We start from the raw sequence: 20,937 nt of genomic DNA, 5'->3' as shown, positions 1-20,937 counted from the left end.
AAAATAATAATGGCAAGATAACCCAAGTCCATGCCATTCTGTTGGGTATAATAACCAAACAGATTTCTGAAAATGCTTACTTAAAAACACACACACACACACAAACACACAGAGAGAAATGTAATGAGCAGAATTCCAAGCAATGGATTCTGCTAGTTAGCAGAGTTCAAGATAAGTAGAGGTCCACTGTAGGTAAATAGGAAAATTGGATCAACGTGGAAGCATTTTTAGGTTTGTCCAATGCTGATGGGGCAAGCCTTTTTGTATATAAACAGAGAACAGCCCTCTCTCTCTTCCAGCACTGATGATGTTACCTAATTTGGGTAGTAAAAACATCTGCAGGAAAGCAATCAAGCTCAGAGAGCACCAAGGACCTCAACGGATTGAATGTCATAAAGCGCTTTTCTCCATATCACATTATAGCTTGCTTTAACCCCATCGAACCGCATTGATCAAGCGATGATAATGTGATTATCGCACCATGCCGAGCTATAAATCATAGTTCATAAATCATAAATGTTGTGTTCGCATACCAGACTTAGCCAAAACCAAGCAAGGCAAGTTCAGCATAATGCAACATTAACTAGCTTCAGTAATTTATGGGCTGCAGGCTTTTTTGATTTATTTATTTATGAGATACTTAGGATTGATTTGCTAAGTACAGGATGGGAGAACAAGCGAGGCCAGGAGAAGTAATCACAGACCTTAAATGAGCCAGAAAGGTTTGTAATAAATTCATAGGTGGTTTTAAAACACAGCACGAGAAACAATTGCTTGCTTTCCTTTTATGAAAACGCTGTGATTCAGCACAACACTTAAAGTTAGCTGAGCCTTGTGATTGCTGATTTTGGATACATTAAATCCACTGTTTCTATACAATATATTGGCTAATAAAGTTGAAAGAACCACCGTGGATTTCATTTCAGCCCAAAGGTTTCAGCAATAAAACTTCGGTTTGTTTTGCTGAATAAACCCATTCAAGGATACTGTATTAAGTATTCTAGTTGAAGAAGATAGATGAGCTGGTTTCTTTTCAATATCCTGGACAGGCGGACCATATTTTATTTATTTTGGGGTGTTTGTTTTTGTGTGTGGATGTACTAGGAGCAGTTGATACAGAGTATTCCTTAAATGTCTTCGGATAGTTCGGAAGACGGATCTCTTCTGCTTGCAAAATGATAAACACTGCCAGACTTTATTGAAGTAAAAAAATAAATCAGCTGTAAATAAAAAGTTTGAAAAGAATAGGTTACTTTAAAGTTTTTTTTTTATTAAACAGCACAATCATAAAAGTGAGTTACAGCCTTGTAATGTATGACAGGTAGAGATTCTCATCTGAAAATCATGTTCCACTGGGACCTTGGGAATATCTTGGGGTAGCATCTTGCCTGTAAATTTTGCAACTTTGCAAAAATGGGAAAAAGGAGCTCGTGGTTCAACCAAACACTGTGCACACTTTGATAATAATTGTGTGCATTTGAGCAAAAATACAGTTGTTGTTTTTTTCCCAACCATTGTAGAAACTTGGTTCTTGGGTATTATGTGAAGTTCCTAGAAAGGAATGTTATGTTCAGAATTATCCAACCCAATTCATGTTTCACATTTCTCTCTCTCTCTCCTTCTGGTCAATAACAAAAAGGAAAAGAGGAAAAGAGAAATTATAGAAATTGAACAGGCCTAATTCAGAATGTTTTTTTTTTAAGTTAAATATAAGTACCAACCTTAATTTCCTGAAATTAATTTGCGTTATTCACAGCTGTTTTGTATTAAAAATGCAGCTACCATTTTTCTTCTTCTTTCTTCTCCTTTCTAGATTGAAGAGGATACTTGGCAGAAGTACTACTTGGAAGGAGTATCTAATGAAATGTACACAGAGTATCTTTCTAGTGCCTTTGTTGGTCTGTCATTCCCTGCTGTTTGTGAGTAAGTACTTTTGCAGTCATGCAGTCTCCAAGAGATCTATGTCCTTAATCCTAACCCGATGGTTTGCTAAAATGCTGAAAAACAATAGCAATATTACTTAGACTTATACATCACTTCACAGTGCTTTACAGCCCTCTCTGAACAGGGCAAATAGCAATAGCAATAGCACTTAGACTTATATACCGCTTCATAGTGCTTTTACAGCCCTCTCTAAGTGGTTTACAGAGTCAGCCTCTTGCCCCCAACAATCTGGGTTCTCGTTTTACTGACCTCGGAAGGATGGAAGGCTGAGTCAACCTTGAGCCTGGTGAGGATCGAACTGCTGAACTGCAGGCATTAGTCAGCAGAAGTAGCTTGCAGTATTGCATTCTTACCACTGCTCCACCACAGTAAATAATAAGGGAAGAATTTCCTGACATCAAGAATGATGAAACAGTCATAGCCATCAATAGACACCTAGATGTTAACAACATCTATTTTGTTGTTGTTAGTTGTGAAGTCATGTCCGACCAATCACAACCCCATGGACAATGTTCCTCCAGGCCTTCCTGCCCTCTACCATCCCCCGGAATCCATTTAAGCTCACGCCGACTGCTTCAGGGACTCCATCCATCCATCTCATTCTCTGTCGTCCCCTTCTTCTATTGCCCTCAATCGTTCCCAGCATTCGGTTCTTCTCCAGTGAGTCCTTCCTTCTCATGAGGTGGCCAAAGTCCTTGAGTTTCCTCTTCAGGATCTGACCTTCTCAAGAGCAGCCAGAGTTGATCTCCTCCAGGACCGACTAGTTGGATCGCCTTGCTGTCCAAGGGACTCGCAGGAGTCTTCTCCAGCACCAGAGTTCAAAAGCCTCAATCATTGGTGGAATTCAAAATATTTTACTATCGGTTCTATGGGTGCGCGCTAAACAACTTCATGGTTCTTAGCTCATTTAATCTTATTTAAACCTAGATAAAATATTTTTTTATTATTAAATTGGGATAAAAGCCTTGTTAGGTATGACATATGTTGGGCGTTGAATTATAATTTTTATGCATACACACCTCTCTCTCTCACCTGTCTGTAACTGATCTGAAGATAAGAATACAACAGAGGTGGTTATATTAATTACATTTTCATACAATGATCGATTGGCCATTGATAAAATTTATGTTCCTTCCATTCCAGCACTTCAAAATTTCTCAGAGATTAGAATATTTGCTCTTTGAAGAAAAGGGATTTGGGAATCCTTAAAAACTTTAAAAATTCCATGTTTCTCATTTTTGTTTCCTTTGAGGCCAGTTTTCCAACGTTTGATGCTTTAGAATCCCATTCTGCTAGTGAATTAAAAAGGGATTTGTAAATTAAGTCGTCATCATTGTAAGGGTTCACTATCGTTTGCAAAGGTTCATCATTGCCCCATTAACAGTCAACATTAACATTTCCCAGGGCTACTTATAAATTCTAGCAGATGTAATGCACAATGTCATCTGCGGAGCATAAAATTTGGAATGGCTTCTGTGACATTTTGCATGGTAACTGAATGTCTCCCAGGGGGCCCAATTGTCATGATAACAGCTCAATGGATGTTGAAAGTAAATCTTAAAACAATTGTTTTACATGGCCCTTGGAAAAAAACTTCCTGTGTTTATTACTATCAATTTTATCTAATGTTAGGTATCATAAAAAGGACGGGGTTTAATAAATTGTAGTTCTTACCCTCAAATGTTGTAATACAGGCAGTCCTCAACTTGCAACAGCTCATTTAGTGACTGATCAAAGTTACAGCAGACTGAAAACAGTGGCTTATGACCAGTTTTCACACTTACGACCTTTCTAGCATCCCCTTGATCACGTGATGAAAATTCAGACGCTTGGCAATTGATTCACATTTATGACAATTGCAGTGTCCCAAAGTCACATGATCTACATTCAGATGCTTGAGAACTGAGTCACATTTATGACAGTTGCGGCGTCCTGGGGCCATGGAAAGAGCCGTGGTGGTGCAGTAGTTAGAATGCAGTATTGTAGGCAAACTCTGCCTACTGCCAGGAGTTTGATTCGGCTCAGCTCAGCATTGACTCAGACTTCCATCCTTCTGAGGTCGGTAAAAATGAAGACCCAGACTGTTGATGGCAATAGGCTGACTCTAAACTGCTTAGAGAGGGCTGTAAAGCACTTTGAAGCAGTATATAAGTCTAAGGGCTACTGCTATTGCTATTAATTCAACCTTCCATCCTTCTGAGGTTGGTAGAATGAGGACCCAGGTTGGACCAGAAGACCTCCAAGATCTTTTCCATCTCTATTCTGATCGACTCTATTCATTGAATAACTAGAGCTGGGGAGTGCTTCACATTTGATCTCTAAAAATATGCAACATCAACAAATGTGGCGTGTATCTGTTACACTTTACAATACTAATTTGTAGCTTAGATGTATAAACATCTGTCTTTGCTATGCACAGCTGGTTGAACATATGTTGCCAGGGGCATGATTTGCCAGTTCTCTGAACTGCACAGAAACATAACAACCGGTTCTATAGAACCAGTCCAAACTGGTAGAATCCCACCCCTGTCCTAAAGTGATAAGATCCCTACAGATGAGAGTGTGATTAGAAAAATATTAGAATGTGCAGAAATGAACCGATTAATGCTTGCTATAGAGGGGAAAGAACAAACTGAATATTATATGGCTTGGGAGCTATTTTATGGATGGTTAGAGAATAAAAACAGAAGTGAGAAATAAATGGAGATGAGTGAAACAAACAATATATGTTCAGATAGAAATGTAAACAATATGATTATGATTATTAGTATGATTGGTAAGATTATTATACCTAATATAATATTATTTTCATTAGAAGATATGGAGGGAGAAATTAATAGAGTTATAATCAGGGGTGGGATTCAAATTTTTTAACAACCGGTTCTGTGGGTGTGGCTAAGTTGGTGGGCGATGGCTTGGTGGTCATGTTATTGGCTGGGCATGGCCAACTTAATATCACCCACATCGAGGCACGCACCTCCTCGCCTGGCCTCTCATGACTGTGGGGATGCTGCAACAGTCGTAAGTGTGAAAAATGGTCATAAGTCACTTTTTTCAGTGCCATTGTAACTTTGAATGGTCACTCCACACAAGCAAAGTACTAGCAAAGGAGGGGGAAAAAAACTCCAGAGACGTTCCTGAGATAGGAAGTCTAGTCCTGCCAAGAATTTAATAAGGGTTAATGGAGGGGCAGTTTCTGTAAGCAACACCAGAATGTTTCCTTCCTGCCTTCCTTACAGGATTAGGCCAGTAATTTCTTCTAACAACCGGTTCTCCAAACTGCTTAGAATGTTAACAACCGGTTCTAGCGAATAGGTGCGAACCGGTAGAATCCCACCCCTGGTTATAATGCTGATTATTACTATTGTAAGATTAGAGAATCACTATCAATATAATGAAGAATATACATTTTGATTGTAATAGCATAGACACATTTGTACCAAGGCTGTTTAATGGAAGATGATATGTTCTAGTTAAAAAAAAGTAAAAACTTATTTAAAATATCCAAAATCAATAACGTATTCTGGTTTTGTTCTCTTTCTCTCTGCTTTCTTTCTGGCAGGCTGGTCTTTGCAAAGCTAAAGCTTTTAATGATAGCCATAGAATACAAGTCGGAAAAACGGGAAAGCAGGTATGTAACTATCAGAACTTTTTCATAGTGCATCATTGATTATTTGGCCTGCTTGAATTTCTTTCTTTCTTTCTTTCTTTCTTTCTTTCTTTCTTTCTTTCTTTCTTTCTTTCTTTCTTTCTTTCTCTCTCTCTCTCTCTCTCTCTCTCTCTCTCTCTCTCTCTCTCTCTCTCTCTCTCTCTCTCTCTCTCTCTCTCTCTCTCTCTTATTCTTTTCCTTTCTTTGTTTCTTGCTGTTTGGATGGATGTTTATATTTATAAAATAATTTTATATTCCAGGCACTCTTGACATCATGGTGCCCATTTTATATACCCAATCAAAAGGCAACATCTTGCCTCAAATTCCAATAAAATTGATGAAATGTATGACTTTAATTTAAATTATCCTGAAACCAGTTCCTTGCATTAAAGAATGTAAGCTCTCAATTAAAATTACACCTAAGCAGAGTTGATAATGACAACTTAGAATCCCAGTTCAGTTCCTCCTCCATAATTCTACATAACCGAATACAATCTAACCAGGTAAGTATTTCCAAGTGATGTATATAACTCTATACATAGGATTGCTGCAATGTGAATTCTACACAAAGCTTGGCTTGAAAGACCACAGACAGAGTTAATATATATTACATTAGGCAAAGAGAGAAATGTATTACAGAAAAATATTCCACCAGATCATTATTCAAGTTCAACAGGAGATTCATCTATGGCATTTTTGGTCCTTTCTTCAAGCTTGGAATATTTTTAGAGGACCATTTTAACTTAACTCCATTCCCCCTTATAAAAGATAATAATCCAAGATAGTTATCATTTCTACCAAAAGAACCTCCCAGCCTCTAAAAATGCAAGATCTAACATACATGATGTTACCTAGTTTGGGTAATGAAATGTCTGCAAGGAAACAACCAAGCTCAGAGAGCACCAAGGAGCCCTCAATCTGGTTTGTGTCATGCATTTTAGCCCACCAATCCTTCTTCCAAGTAAAATCCACCTGGATGCTGTATATGTTTAGCCTTATCATTAACTTCCCAACAATGTTATTTTGGTGACCATATTCTGTGTTAAACTAATCTGAAGAATGGCGACTCCCTCATGGAAATAGAGTTACGCTTCATTAATGAAAAGGATTTGAATACTTTAAGGTCGTGGCTGATGCACAATTGCTTTATGGATAGAATGCAACTATTAATATAGTCAGGAAAAATGGAAGCCCACCTATTTCAATTTGGACATCCTCATCTTCTCAATGCAACCTGCTGAGATTGCCACCGAATCCAACATCCCAATGGACTCAACAGGTGGCATCTTCTAGTTTCGTGTTCCTCAACCTTAGCAATTTTCAGACATGTGGACTTCAATTTCCAGAATTCACCAGCTAGCCACACGAAGCTGATACCTTAAAGTTGCTAAGGGTGAGAAACACTGCCCTGGTTCCATTTTGTTGAAGTTCTTCATTAACCTTGTACCAAATCTGGCCTAATTGTAGACTTGATAAGATCAATTATGGAATTGGAAAATCCACAGCTTCCTACAGATTTTATATCTTCCATTCATTGGCATTTCTCATCCTGCTTTGTGATAGCTAAACACATATTGTGTGTGTATGTGTGTGTGTGCGTGTGTATAAACATTTCCCCCCTATAATCACACCCTCTTTCCATTTTTAAATAACATTGCTAATCTTGCAGAATTTATTTTCTTTGAACTAATATACATTCCCTACCTTGGACATATGCATACTTTTCAGTGAAGCTAAATCTTACAACAAAATGTGCCAAAAAGGAAAATAATTTCAATTAAAATTAGGAAACTTCAATAGAAAGTTATCGCTTAGAACAGGGATCCCCAACCCTCAATCCGGGCCACAGCATGCCACAAAGTGGTGGCATCTGTGCAAACAAGTGAAGCCCCACCCATGGAATGCAGGCAGCACACAAAACCACCAGTCCATGTAAAATCCTCTCCTCACGGAAGCAGTTCTTGGTGCCCAAAAGGTTGGGAGCTGCTGGCTTAGAATGTAGCGTATTTGATAATGTCACCATTCCAACTAACCAACTCCAAACCAATAAACTCAGAGACAGGCATTTTTTCCAAGGTCCATTTTGTCACTTTGGCACACCTGGGGGAAAAACCCGAATCTGAGAATTCCTGGTTTTCCCTTCCCAAAAGAAATTCACAGATTCATCCCCTGCACCCACCAGTCCATCACATGGCCCATCCAAATCTTTGTCCCAACTGGAGACCTTCCTCCAGACCCTCTTCTCCAAGTGCAGGGCACTTGTCCTTGACTCTCTGAGAAAGAGTGTTGTTGAGTCTAATCTTCCATCTCTCTATGAAATTCCCCCTCCCAAATTCTCAGGCATTGAGTATGGCAGCCTCAAAGCTTCTAAGTGAAATATGGCTTCCAAGGCTGACAGATAAGCTGAGCAGAATATTGAAGACAAGAGAAAAGTGAGATCTACAAGATAGGGTCAAAAAAAGTTTTTAAAAATGGTGGTCATGTGTCACATAAAAAAATGGGTGGAGCTTCAACTACGTTACCACAGTCAACTTTTTTTAGCCATATCCTGTAGACCCCTGCTGTCCAAACTTCTGTGCTTATTTAGGCAGCATTTTTTTTCTTTTCCTAAGTAGTTTTTTACATCTTTGCAGCCTCTTGTTTTATTTCCCATCACTGGTTTTTTTTTTTTTTTTCAAAAGAAGCTGAAGTAACCCCAAAGAAATAGAGCAGGGGACTTGTTCCATCACTGGAATCCAAATTGAGGAATGTCAACAACATAAAAAAGTTACAAACTCTTCATTAGAGTAATCCTTTTACTCTGCTCTGCTTCTCCAAAATGCTATATGTGGCAAAACTACATTTTTTTCCCACCTGGTAGACTCAGTCAAGGGAGAGAAGTTAGCTTTCTTTATGGCTCTCAATGCCACCAGACATTTCACCAGAATTGATCCAACATCTTCCAGCTTTATCTCCATTAATATTTAGAACATCCTTCCTTCTGTTTCACAGTTCAAGGCAAAAAAAAAAGAGGGTTTTTTTCCCCCCAGCTTCCCTCTTTCTGGTTTTTTTCTCCTACTTAGATTAAAATCCGAGTAGAAGAAGAATTGTTGAGTGCTCAGTGGTACATTTGAGGGGTCCTTGGTGCTCTCTGAGCTTGGTTGTTTTCCTGCAGACCTTTCGTGACTCAAATTATTTAATTATTAGTCATTGGGTAATGAAACATCTGCAAGAGAACTACCAAGCTCAAAGAGCATCAAAAGGAGCCCTCATTTTAACCCTGAGCTACAAAGATTCTCCTTTAATAATAGTCCAAGTACATTTGCCAGCCACATCTGACACCCCACCACGGTTATCTTCACAGAACTGGACAAACTTTGACCTACTGATGGGACTGGGAAGCACTTTGAAACATTCAAAGAATCAAAGATGAGGAGTAGAAATTGAGAAGAATTATGTTATGAAACCTGAAATAGATCCCTGAAATTCAACATCTCAGATGAAGAGTTTCTCCAATATAACCATGTGGCTTCCCCTGTCTATGAAGATTAGTTCTTTGACACCTCATTTGCCATTTTAAAAAACAATTTCCCCTTTCCCAATTATTGATTGGTTTCGCCCCAGATCAGGTTTTCAGCCTCCCTGCTTCATTGTTTTTTGAAATAAGTTCTTTACGAAAACCCAGATTCAAATTTCCTAATTATGCCAAGGTTTATAGCGATCATAACCCGTTTTGTCATTTGCATCTCTTGTAAGAAACAATATGCAAAAATATTTTTTTCCTGTGAGCCCAGTTATTTGTTTTATGCTATCGAATATTAATATCTAATTTATTTGAGAGACATCCTGTTTGCGAGAAGCATGAGCTCCAGCATTTTCACCATTTTGTTCAGGAATATATTGAAAATAAATGCCGGTACTCGGCAGCTCCCTTGATACAATGTAAATGAAAAGCTAAAATTTGATTTTCACCCAGGCTCAATGCTCATTACTAAAATGGATAACAAACGCAAATGAAATATTAACAATTGCTTGCCTAAGATTTATTAGCACTTACGTTCATGAATTCCACCTCTGTTTCTCTGCCATAATTTCTTTTGTTGCAAATTGCTAACATGTACAACAGACATCATTTTCCTTTCAGAAGTATTGGACAATCTATTTCCCCTTTAATTGAATGGAACCCTTTGTGGCCTTCAAAGGGACTTGGGAGGTTATATCCCAGATTAGCCTCTTCTAGATTAAAGGGAGAGTCCAGGGAATTTAGGAATCTAAAGCTGGTTCCCAGAATTGGAAGAGTGGTTTACATGTAGAATTTGCTTTTACAGACAGATAAGCAGAACCAAGGCCATTAACCATTGATACCTTAGCCATATCAACTCTTCTATTCAGCAGTAATATCCAGGGATGGAATTCTACCGGTTCGGCCTGGTTTGGGTGAACTGATAGCTCCGAGGATCAGCTGTGAGCAAACCAGTTTGCTCTGACGATCAGATGTTGGGCAGACCTGCCCGCCCCTACTCTAGTCTGTGCTTTATATCCTGGTTTTAAAGCTTAGCTGTGCAGCACAGTGGATTGCCACGCATCAGTTGTTTAACCCATAGAAATTGCTGGAGAAGGTTAGTAGCAAATGCTCTGCGTGTGCACAAAGCATACGTGCTCACCGAACCGGTTGTTAACACCGGTTGAATCGCACCCCTGGTAACATCATCTAGTTGAGGATGATCTACTAAAGTTTTTGCTCAAAGATAAATTACATTTCTGAAACACAAAATGGTGCTCTCTCTCTTCTGTGGAACATTGTAGCCCATAGGAACGTGCTCACAAGGTTGACTGAATCTTTGGGGAACATGCATTGCCCATTGTCCCACACACAAATGTGTGCATTTGTGAAAACAGCACCGAAATCTTCCAATTCCTAGCTGGATTACAGACCTGAGGACAAAGATATGTGACTCAAATCTCTTGCATTTGGGCGTATGTTTTCCTATTGCTTCGGTGAAAAGGGATTTCAAGGCATCATGCTGTATTTTGCAGTTTGGATGGAATAAGGACACCTTACTGAACTTGTTAAAGAAATACAGTCCATACGCCTTCAATGTTCCTTGAATTTTTAAGGAAAAGTAAAAAAATAACAGCCCTGAAATATCCCTGGTAAGAGCACTCTTAAAGGAAATTTCTAAAATAATAGTAATTCCACCTGAGCCCATTAAAAAGCCATGGCCTCTTCTGTCAAATTCTAATTTGGTGGTGGCTTTACTTATTTATTTGCCAGCTGTAGTTAAAAAAAAATAGAACAAAATGAAAATTAACATTCTTTTCTCGTACCCCCATGTTTATCCTTCTGTTAGACCTTTCTCCTGTCTTTCCATTTTATTTGTCTTCATTCCCAGCTGAAATCCTTTTTTTAAAAAAATAAAAATATATATATTTTTTTAAAAAGGAGGGAAAAGTAGATTTGGAGAATTTCAAATCAAAGTGTTGTGGGTTATTAACTTGTTTATTTATTTATTTTTCATTCTGGCCTTTGTTTTTTGTTTTTGGTGTCAGTTCATTTCTTATCCAAGTGTTTTGATTTGCAATTTTTTTCTTGTCGTTTGCAGAAGCCGAAAGCGGTATGCTCTCTTCGTTACTTTACCTTCTAACCTCAATCCTACCTCCAATCCTTCTAACTTCAGGACTAATTCCTTACCAAGAATACAGGAAGATAACATCTTTGTCTATCTTTCACATTTATATATACATATAAATATATATACATATAAATATATATATATATACACATATTTTATATTTATATTTTCATATTTATATATATATATGTATAAAATGAGCCCCAAAATTTAAAGAGGAGAGAACATTTGATAGCAACAGTTGGTTTCTGCATTGGTTTTTTTTTTTTTTTCTTCTCTGTGTGTGTGTCTTCTGCACTAACTTCTTTGCAGGAATAATACCCATATAAATTAAATTTAGCAACGTTGCCTTAGGAGAAAAGATTAATCCATTAGGAAAAGTTATGCCTGATTTCATGCAATAGGAGAACTTCTCTCCTGTCCAGTATTCCTATTCCCCTGTTTTATGTACTTGTGTTTTGTTGCAACAGTGTCTGCTTCATGTCTATTAACTTTTGCTATTTGTTGCTTTTACATTTGCCTCCCTTGTTCAAATTCCCCCATCAAGTGTCCTTCCAGAGTTTCTGTACCACACGGAGCTTCATGCTGTCCCTTCCGCCATTTTCATTAGTAGAGTCCAAATGCCTTTTTTATTTGTTTGTTTGTTTCCGCTTTCAGTTTTGAGCCTAACACTGAACCAGAATAATTGAAATATCACCCCACCCAGAAGCTACTCCAGTTCTAACCATGGCCTTCGTGTAGCTTGTCATACAAGACTTTTGACTGGAATATTTGAATGGGTTGATTTCTTGCCCTGACTTTTTGGTTTGGTCCGTTTTGCGTTGATTGTGCTGATATTCAGTACTGAACCTAAACTGACCTGTCATGCAGTTTTGTTGTGTCTTTGAGAACAACAAGGCATGCCTCACCAAATCCCTTTGATTTCTCTTTTGATTTCATTCATCTGAATGCCTCTCCAACTTCACCCTGGCATTTCCTCCATTCTTCACCCCATTCGGATGAAGCTTCTTTGAACCTCACATCCTGAAATCTTGTTTTCTTTCTCCCATTCCCTGCTTCTGTCTTATCATCCTGTGTAGTCTGTGATATTCTTTCTGTTTAGTTTTTAATATCCTGTGGATTTGGAGTAGAGTTGTGAACAAGAGACCAGGCTTCCTGACAGTTTGGCATTATTCATATGATCCAACTGCAGAGAAGTTACTGCAACACTTTGGCATCTTCCAAGGAATCTGCAGATGTTGCACCTCTCATATGGCTTCTTGTTTACCAGTAATTTTAACCTCGTGGTAAAGGCATGCAAAGCTGTGTGGAAACAAGTGTGTGTGTGTGTGTGTGTGTGTGTGTGTGTGTGTGTGTGTGTGTGATTTAAAGGTGTGCCATTTTGCTCCCAGTCTAGAATGACTCAAATCTCACTTAAATTAGAGCATCGGTGGCTCATTCGTAGGCATCTTATCAGATGTTGGTTTTGATCTACTTTGACTTAAAGCAAATTTGGGCATCGTAAAAAAGAAAACTATTAAATCTTTTGGCCATCCCCATTTATGAGAAAAGACTTAATTCTCTGGGAGCAACACTTAGAACTGCTTGCTGAACTGATGATCCAGCTCTAGTGTTCTGCTGCTTTACAAAGTGTTGTGTCATTTGCCTTCTCATTGGTGTCTACGGTGATTTATTTTTCCTCTTTGTGTAAACCTGTATTAACATTAGCTTGAAAACTCCTGGAGAGTGCTAGCAGAGAGATTCTTTGCTGCCCCAAACCGACTCATGTGCATGTCTCTGTATTATTTACAAATACGGTCTCAAGAAATTCATAAAGGGAAAAAAAAAGTAATTTTCTTTTCCGTCATTCATAAATACTTCAATGAGTAAAGTTCGTTTTAAGGAGACCTTAGTGGACCGTTTGCCATAACCTATGGAGCCATCTTCAAGAAAATCTTGCCTGTAATCAGGAATGTCCCATCTCTCTTAAACTAAACACAGCACTGCATCATGATGGTGAAACATATATTTTATTGTGATCTTAATTGCACGGGGAATGGTACAGCACATCTACCATAGCATGAAAGTTGCTACTACTACTTTTTTTTTTTTAGTCACTCATCCCATTGAAAAGCTTGACATTCGACCTACATCAGAATATTGTAGTATGCTTTCAATGCTGAGGCATACAAGGCAGATATTTGGATTTATTTGCTGATGTAACAATATTCATTTTAATGTTCTGTTCTCATTTTTTCCTTGAGAGAAACAGGTGATAGAGCAAATTGTTTAGCTTCCCTAGTGTTCAAGACCTAATAGGAAATATTGGCATTTATTTACAATAAGGATCTCTAACTATCAGAAGGAGATTGAAAGTTAAACTCTATGTTGCATTAAGCATGTAACATATAGCTGACCTATTGTTCTTTTTGGCTCCAAAGAAAGTTGAGAGATGTCAGCATTCCAACTAACCACCTCCAAACCAATAAACTCAGAGACAGGCATTTCCTCAAAGTTCCATTTTATTAGAGTTGTCATATTGGCACATCTGGGAAAATCTGAATCTGAGAGTTCTGGGTTTTCCCTTCCCAAAAGAAAATCCAAGATCCCTCCCCTGCGCCCATCAGTCCATCACATGGCCCATCAAAATCTTTGTCCCAACTGGGGACCTTCCTCCAGACACTCCTCTCCAGGTGCAGGGCAACATGTCCTTGACTCTCTGAGAAAGAATGTTGTTGTGTCTAATCTTCTAACTCTCTATGAAATCCCCCCTCCCAAATTCCCATGAATGTGGCAGTCTCGAAGCTTCCAAGTAAAAACTGGCTTCCAAGGTTGACAAAGAGACACATCAAAACTATTTTAGGCAGCAAACAACATAAGTCAAAAGCCGAGAAGTTTCTTTCCCTGCAATGCCATCTTTGAGGGTAAGGGAGGATTGGTCAGAGTGAAGAATGCAGATTTATACCACTCAATGCAATTGTTACTTTTTTCTCGATGCACGTTGTAACATTGCACAAATACCCAAATTGAGAGATGCTTGCAGAATTATGTTGGGATGCTGTGTTGGTCAAAAGATACAAGCAATGAGGCCTTGCCCCTTGTGTTTATGAAGGCTGCAGCCTGGGAATCCTACTTCAGAAGTAAGGAATCCCTGAGGATTTTACTCCGCTAGTCGTTGCCAACTCTAGGAGTTGGTACTCATCTCCATTTGAAGGCCATGGAGTCAGTGCTGTCCAAAGACATCTCTGAGGTCATGCGGCCAGCATGACATCATGGAGCATTGTTACCTTCCCACCGAAGTGGTACCCATTAATCTACTCACATTTGCACATTTTCGAACTGCTAGGCTTAGCAGGAGCTGAGGTGAGAACAGAAGCTCACCCCATCACATGGCACTTGGGTCTCAAACCAGGGCTGTCAGCTTTCCAGCGGACAAGCCCAGCATCTTAACCTCTGAGCCACCATACTGCCCTTCAGATATAAGAGTCAGTGGTATATTCTGTGCTTAATGTAACATGAAGTTTGACCCATAGAAGCTTTATTTCCACGAACATAGCAATGTTTCAAATTTATCTAAGATTTAACCAAGGCAAGATATACTTCTGCTGAAATGTTATTGGTTTCATAGCAGGATATAACATCTACTGCCTTATTAAATAAGGCCCCTTGTCCTAAATCAGTGTTCTATAATCTCAACTATTTTAAAATTTCTGGATTTCAACTCCCAGAGTTCCCTACTGGTCCAAATGGTAGTTATTAGCGAAGAAATATTCACAGCATTGTTTTAGACCAGTTTTGTTTTTTTTACAATGATATGGATTTTATGCCATATAATTATCCTCAGTTATCCTACAATGAGAGCCACATTAAGTTGGGTGATAGAAGAATGTCAGCTCAAGTTTAGCTTTCTGATCAATCATACCATTCATTCTGATGCTACTGAAGTTCATTGGAATTAATATTTAATATGAAACAACTGAAAACATTACTTCAGGCTAGGAGGGAAAAAAATGTGAATTTCTCCTGCTGTTTAATTAAATGCCACTTTTAGTATTTTAGTATTATATTAATTTAGCAATGTTTTAATTATATTAATTTAGCAACATTTTTTTAAAAAGGTCAACGATGTTCTGTTGAGAAACAAATCAAAAATACTTAAAACATGGGTTCATAATTAACATAAATTCATTATTCATTATAAACAGACAAAATAAAACTGAAATGTGGATTGCATTGTATATTAACAGTCACATTGCAATGGAAGAATACTGAATAATAAAAAAATAGATAAGGGAACTATAAAGCATATAAATATAAATACTATAAATACTGCATTCCGACCACTGTGCCATGATGGCTCTTATTTTAATAATTATAAAACAATTGGAGCATCCCTTGAACACCATGGGCATTGACAAAGTCACCATCAGTCAATTGCAAAAGGCAGCCTTGCTCGGAAGGAGCTTCCATCCTCTCATCAACCATCCACATCTACCTATCTCAGGTCTTCAGGAAGGACTTGATAGGTGGACAAAAATGCCACACCCAGTCTGAATGTCATAATAATAATAATAATAATAATAATAATAATAATAATAATAATAATAATAATAATAAAAATGTCCTTTTACTCAAATATATGCTAATAATTATTAAGCTCAGAATCGTCCTGTCTTCTAAATCACATTTTTTTCCCTCTTTTTGATCTTTGGTTTATCTTCTAAAACAAATTAAAAATTAAAAAGCGTAACATTTTGCTGCCTTTTAAAAAAAAAATGCTAAAGAAAGAACTTCCAGATTTTGAAAATAAAATTCAGGTTAAATTCAATGGCAACTCGAGTTTAGCTGCTTAATAGAGAGAGAGAGAGAAACCCACCTCTTTTACATTATCCACAATGATTGTTAATAATCAGGGAAGATGTAAACCAGGTTTTAACCAGGAGTTAGATGGTTTCACCTGATAGTGAAAACATCATCTCATTATCAATCTAGGAAGGAGAAGTGGATACTGTCCAATTAATGCCAGTTATTTTTCTCTTCTCCAATTCAACAGTGAAGATACTGGATACTTTAGGCCTTATGGTAAATCTGAAGACCATTTCCACCTAGCAGCTTTATGTCTAACCACAGGTTCTTCCTGCAAAAATCTCTTACATGCCCTTCAAATATTTCCAGAAGAATACCATTTACGAGTAGGTAGCAGGAGGAAGGATTCACTGGCTCTCAAAGATAATGCCAGAAAGCTGTATCCATGTGTATCTCGCACTGTTTGTGTTCATATATATGTGCTTTCACTGTCTCATTCCCTTAAAACATGTTTTCTACTAAGTCCCAATTGATTCTAATCATGGCAGTATTTGTTTCCTACAAACATTGCATGCATGTTAACTCTCTTTTAACTTAACAACGATGAAATTGTGGACTCACACACACACAGAGAGAGAATCGAATTTCCCTTAGAAGCTCTATAAAACTGCTTTGAAAATGAACGTTTTCAAAATGAGAGCTCCTTGGCGCTCTCTGAGCTTGGTTGTTTTCTTGCAGACGTTTCATTAACCAAAGCAGGTAACATCATCAGTGCTAGTCTGGCTAGCATTGACCAGCACTGATGGTGTTACCTAGTTGGGTTAATGAAACATCTGCAAGAAAACCAAGCACAGAGAGAGCCAAGGACCTTTCATTTCAACCCCGAGCTATAAATATTCTTCTTTATTGGTATTATCAAAAATGCTTTGAAAAGGATTGGGAGGAAATCCTTCAGACCTCACACAAGTGAGCCGCCTCTCTGCTACTCCTTGGAGTATTCCTTCTTTCTTGAGGCATCAACACTTGCTGGAAAAGCAAACTGCTGCTTTAGGCGTTACACTAATTCATGCTGGAAAAAATAGACGTTTTGCTTTAATGAAACCCAGAGAGGTGCAAGATGGAAAGGAAGCATGTGTTTAGTCCTAAGAAGTAGAAATGACAAGAGATTGGCTTTTTCAGCAGCACAAATGAATTCCAACAACTAATAACTGCCGTAGCATAAACCAGAGGTCTCCAAACTTCACGACTTTAAGACTGGTGGACTTCAAATCCCAGAATTTTCCAGCCAACATCTCTTAAAGTTGCCAAATTTGGACACCGCTGGTGTAAATCATCCACAGCATTAAAAGATAGTGGAAAATTGCCTATGCCTATGATTTTCCAGGAAGAAACCAATTTTGTGAATTCACCTGTACAATTTTTTGTTGAGCTAAATTAATCTCGTGCCTTTTTAAAACAGTGAGAATTCTCCCTCCCTTCTTCCCCTCTTTCCTTTGTAGGATGTGATCCATTAAAATAAGAAATGTTAAAAAGATAATGGGGCAGGATCAGGTCGTGGGAAGATGCACATGGAACATAGAATCATTTAGTTTTTTGTTTTTTTTTAGCTTAAAAAAAATCCTTTGAAAATCTTGACATTCACTAAATAGAGATCAGGCATATTCCTACAATGTATTCCACATTACATATTTGTTGATTGCATTTTTGATCTGCCCAACTACCAAAGTTTTCTAAGACAGGGGTTCTCCAAGCTTGGCAATTTTAAGCCTTGTGGACTTCAACTACTTGAATTACTCATGCCAGACTTCTCAGTGTGGAAGTCCACAAGGCTTAAAGTTGCCAAGGTTGGGGGCCCTTGTTCTAAGAGGATGACACATCTGTATGCAACGGAAAATAAAACACAGTCAAATATAAATGTATCCCATTGGGTGGGTATTTCTTGCAGGATGAGCATGTTCAATCACTTAATATGTGGTTGATGTATTCACTTGCATCCTAGTAGACTTTACACCTTCCCTGGATGTTGGAATTGATAGAACGTTCAATACTCAGTGGGTGAAACCTGAAACTGGTTACCCAAACTTTCATATTTACAGATGTACAAATTAAGTACTTCATGGATGTCTGCCCATGTTCACCCACTCTCCCTCCCAAAGCCAGGGTCTAAGACCTTAGCCAGGCTCTGTTAAAAATGTGCATTGATTTGGCCAAAGTCATAGTTCCTGTTGAAGCACGTACGCCACAAACCCAGACGTCAGTCCAATGAGATTAGTCTAAATCTTGAACCGCAGTTGATTTGATTTTTCTAGCAAGGATGAGTAACTTATTTTGATTCATTGACAGCAGTCTGAAAAAGGGGCTTTGGGCTGGAGAAATGATTAACCACCATACTCGGTTTATATTTTCTTTAGCAATCGTAAATGGTTGTCTTGTACCATTCCCCCTGAGCATATATATGTATGTACTATGCTATTACTCATGTGATAGACAGTAATAGGGGGCCCATTAATAATACCCCACTTCAACAGAAATTGGCACAAAGAGCTAAACTGTCAGAAGAGTGAGACTTTTCCAGGCAGATACTTGCCATGGGAATCATTGTTCTTTGCATCAATCACAATGATTTTGTTAACTCTGAATGCAGAGCAAAAAAAATATATCAAAGCTTGTTGTATGTTTTCCCTCTCCTTTCTACCCCTAACTGAAGTCGCTCGGGCCTCGAGCAAAGTTTCAAGATAAAGACTTTTGGTGATACGAGTGGAATGCATTTTCTGCCTCAGTTTTTCCATAGAGCTCATATTTTGAAACCTTTCATTAAAAAATAAAATAAGATGGCTTCTAATGGCCTTCTTTTTTCCCCTTTCTTTTGGATTTACCAAACTAATGGGCCCCCTATAATGGAGTAATAAAAAATAATGCATTTGATTTCACAGCACAAAAATAGCATGCCCCGACCTCATTCTCTCTCTTTTTTTGATTCCTGTTTGTCGTTTTGTTCCATTTCACCGGGCAGTATATTGATCAACCCTGGAAATCATGTGAAAATTCAAGAGGGTACGCTAGGATTCTTCATTGCAAGCGATGCCAAAGAAGTGAAAAGGTAAAAACTATTTGGTCATTCTGTAATTGTCTCATCACGGTCCATGATGCATTCTGGAAGCTTTCCCGATCTCACGGCTGGGGCAGGATGTGATGTGATAAGAGTGGTGAAGAACTTGACAAGAACTGTAGGGCTCACTCAACTTTTAGGAGCATTTGCTGGTAATGAAAGACCAACTCTAGGTTCTTATATGTGGGAAGGAATGTGGGAGAAACATGAAGGCATTCATGGTGCATGATGTCCATATGAATAGAATGAATGAGCTGGAAGGGACCTTGGAGGTCTTCTAGTCCAGCCCCCTGTTCAAGCAGGAGAACCTATACCATTTCAGATAAGTGGCTGTCTAGTCTCTTCTTAAAAACATCCAGTGATGAAATGCCCACAATTCCTGGAGGCAGGTTGTTCCATTGGTTAATTGTTCTCGCGGTTAGGAAGTTTCTCCTTAATTCCATGTTGCTTCTCTCCTTGATGAGTTTCCATCCATTGTTTCTTGTCCTGCCTTCTTGGTACTTTGGAGAATAATTTGACCCCCTCTTTTTTGTGGCAAGAAGTGCAGGAATGCTGCTATCATGTCACCCCGAATTCTTCTTTTCTTTAGACTAGCCAAACCCAAAACCTGCAGCCGTTCTTCATATGTTTTAGTCTCCAGGCCTTTGATCATCTTAGTTGCTCTTCTCTGAACTTTTTCCAAAGCCTCAACATCTTTTTTGTAGTCTGGTGACCAAAGTTGGTTGCAGTATTCCAGGTGTGGCCTTACTAGGGTTTTATAAAGCAGTTGGAATACCTGATCCTGATTCTATGCTTCTGCTTATACAACCCAGGATTATATTAGCTTTATTGGCTGTTGCCACACACGGCTAGCTCATATTCAAGTGATCATCCACTAAGATTTCAAGGTCCCTCTCCCAGTTACTGTTTCTGAACCAGGTCTCGCCTAATGTGCACTTGCACCTTTGATTTTTCCTTCCTAAATGTAAAACTTTGCTTTTCTCCACATTGAAATTAATTTTGTTGGATAGGGCCCATTGTTCAAGTCTGTCAAGATCTTTTTGGATCTTGAGCTTGTCTTCATGTGTGTTGGCTATTCCTGCCAGTTTAGTGTCATCTACAAATTGATTCTGGCTAGATTTGACCAAAGGCTAGTCAACCCCATGTTCTGTTTTCAACCTAGTCTTCTGAATGCCTCCAAAACTTCCCTTGACTTCGTACACACCTCCATCTTATACAGTGTAGAGGTTCAGCAGGCAGCCTCCGTTGTTTTAGCAAGCAAAGCTTATTGCCCTTAACACAGGTAGTCCTCCACTTACGACCACAATTGGATTTATGTTGCTAAGTGAGAAATTTGTGAAATGAGCTTTGCCCCATTTTACGACCTTTCTCTGCCACAGTTGTTAAGTGAATCACTGCAGTTGTTCAATTAGTAACATGGTTGTTAAGTAAATCTGGCTTCCTCCTCATTGACTTGTCAGAAAATAGCAAAATATGTTCACATGACTCTGGAACACTGCAACCGTCATAGGTATAAATCAAGTTGTCAAGCATCCAAATTTAAATCACATGACCACGAGGATGCTGCAGTGGTCATAAGTATGAAAAATGGTCATAAGTCACTTTTTTCAATGTAACTTCAATGGTCATTAAATGAACTATTGTAACTATCTGTAATTCAGATGGGAAAGCCTACCAGAGCTGCTCGAAATTAACATTGTGAATTCCATTCCTTTTCTATCGTGTACTGTAAAGTACCTACTTTTGATGGAAAGGTTGAATTCAATCAATCAATCACGTTATTTTACAAAGGTACTTTAACTCTGTCTTAAATTTTATTTGTTCGTTATCCGTACTGG

At 38.3% G+C, this 20,937-nt stretch overlaps 1 protein-coding gene across 13 annotated transcripts in view; it reads left to right on the top strand.

Moving 5' to 3' along the window:
* The window catches only part of KCNMA1 (potassium calcium-activated channel subfamily M alpha 1), a 524,126-nt gene that overhangs the window by 370,240 nt on the left and 132,949 nt on the right, over positions 1 to 20,937 (top strand). For 7 of the 13 annotated variants that reach the window (XM_087963879.1, XM_087963877.1, XM_087963878.1 and 4 more), the window contains 4 exons: positions 1,814 to 1,923; positions 5,507 to 5,575; positions 11,176 to 11,187; positions 19,004 to 19,090. In XM_087963879.1, coding sequence (XP_087820005.1) covers positions 1,814 to 1,923; positions 5,507 to 5,575; positions 11,176 to 11,187; positions 19,004 to 19,090 — 278 coding nt within the window. The remainder of the gene's footprint in view (positions 1 to 1,813; positions 1,924 to 5,506; positions 5,576 to 11,175; positions 11,188 to 19,003; positions 19,091 to 20,937) is intronic. The other 6 variants (XM_026678373.2, XM_087963881.1, XM_087963882.1 and 3 more) reach the window with 1 other exon arrangement.

Source organism: Notechis scutatus, chromosome 4, assembly GCF_049901735.1.
Source record: "Notechis scutatus isolate UNSWTSFEM ecotype Mainland chromosome 4, rNotScu1.2, whole genome shotgun sequence".
NCBI classification, from domain to species: domain Eukaryota; kingdom Metazoa; phylum Chordata; class Lepidosauria; order Squamata; family Elapidae; genus Notechis; species Notechis scutatus.
Note: the sequence above shows the minus strand (reverse complement) of the source record. Positions and strands in the feature narration are given on the sequence as shown.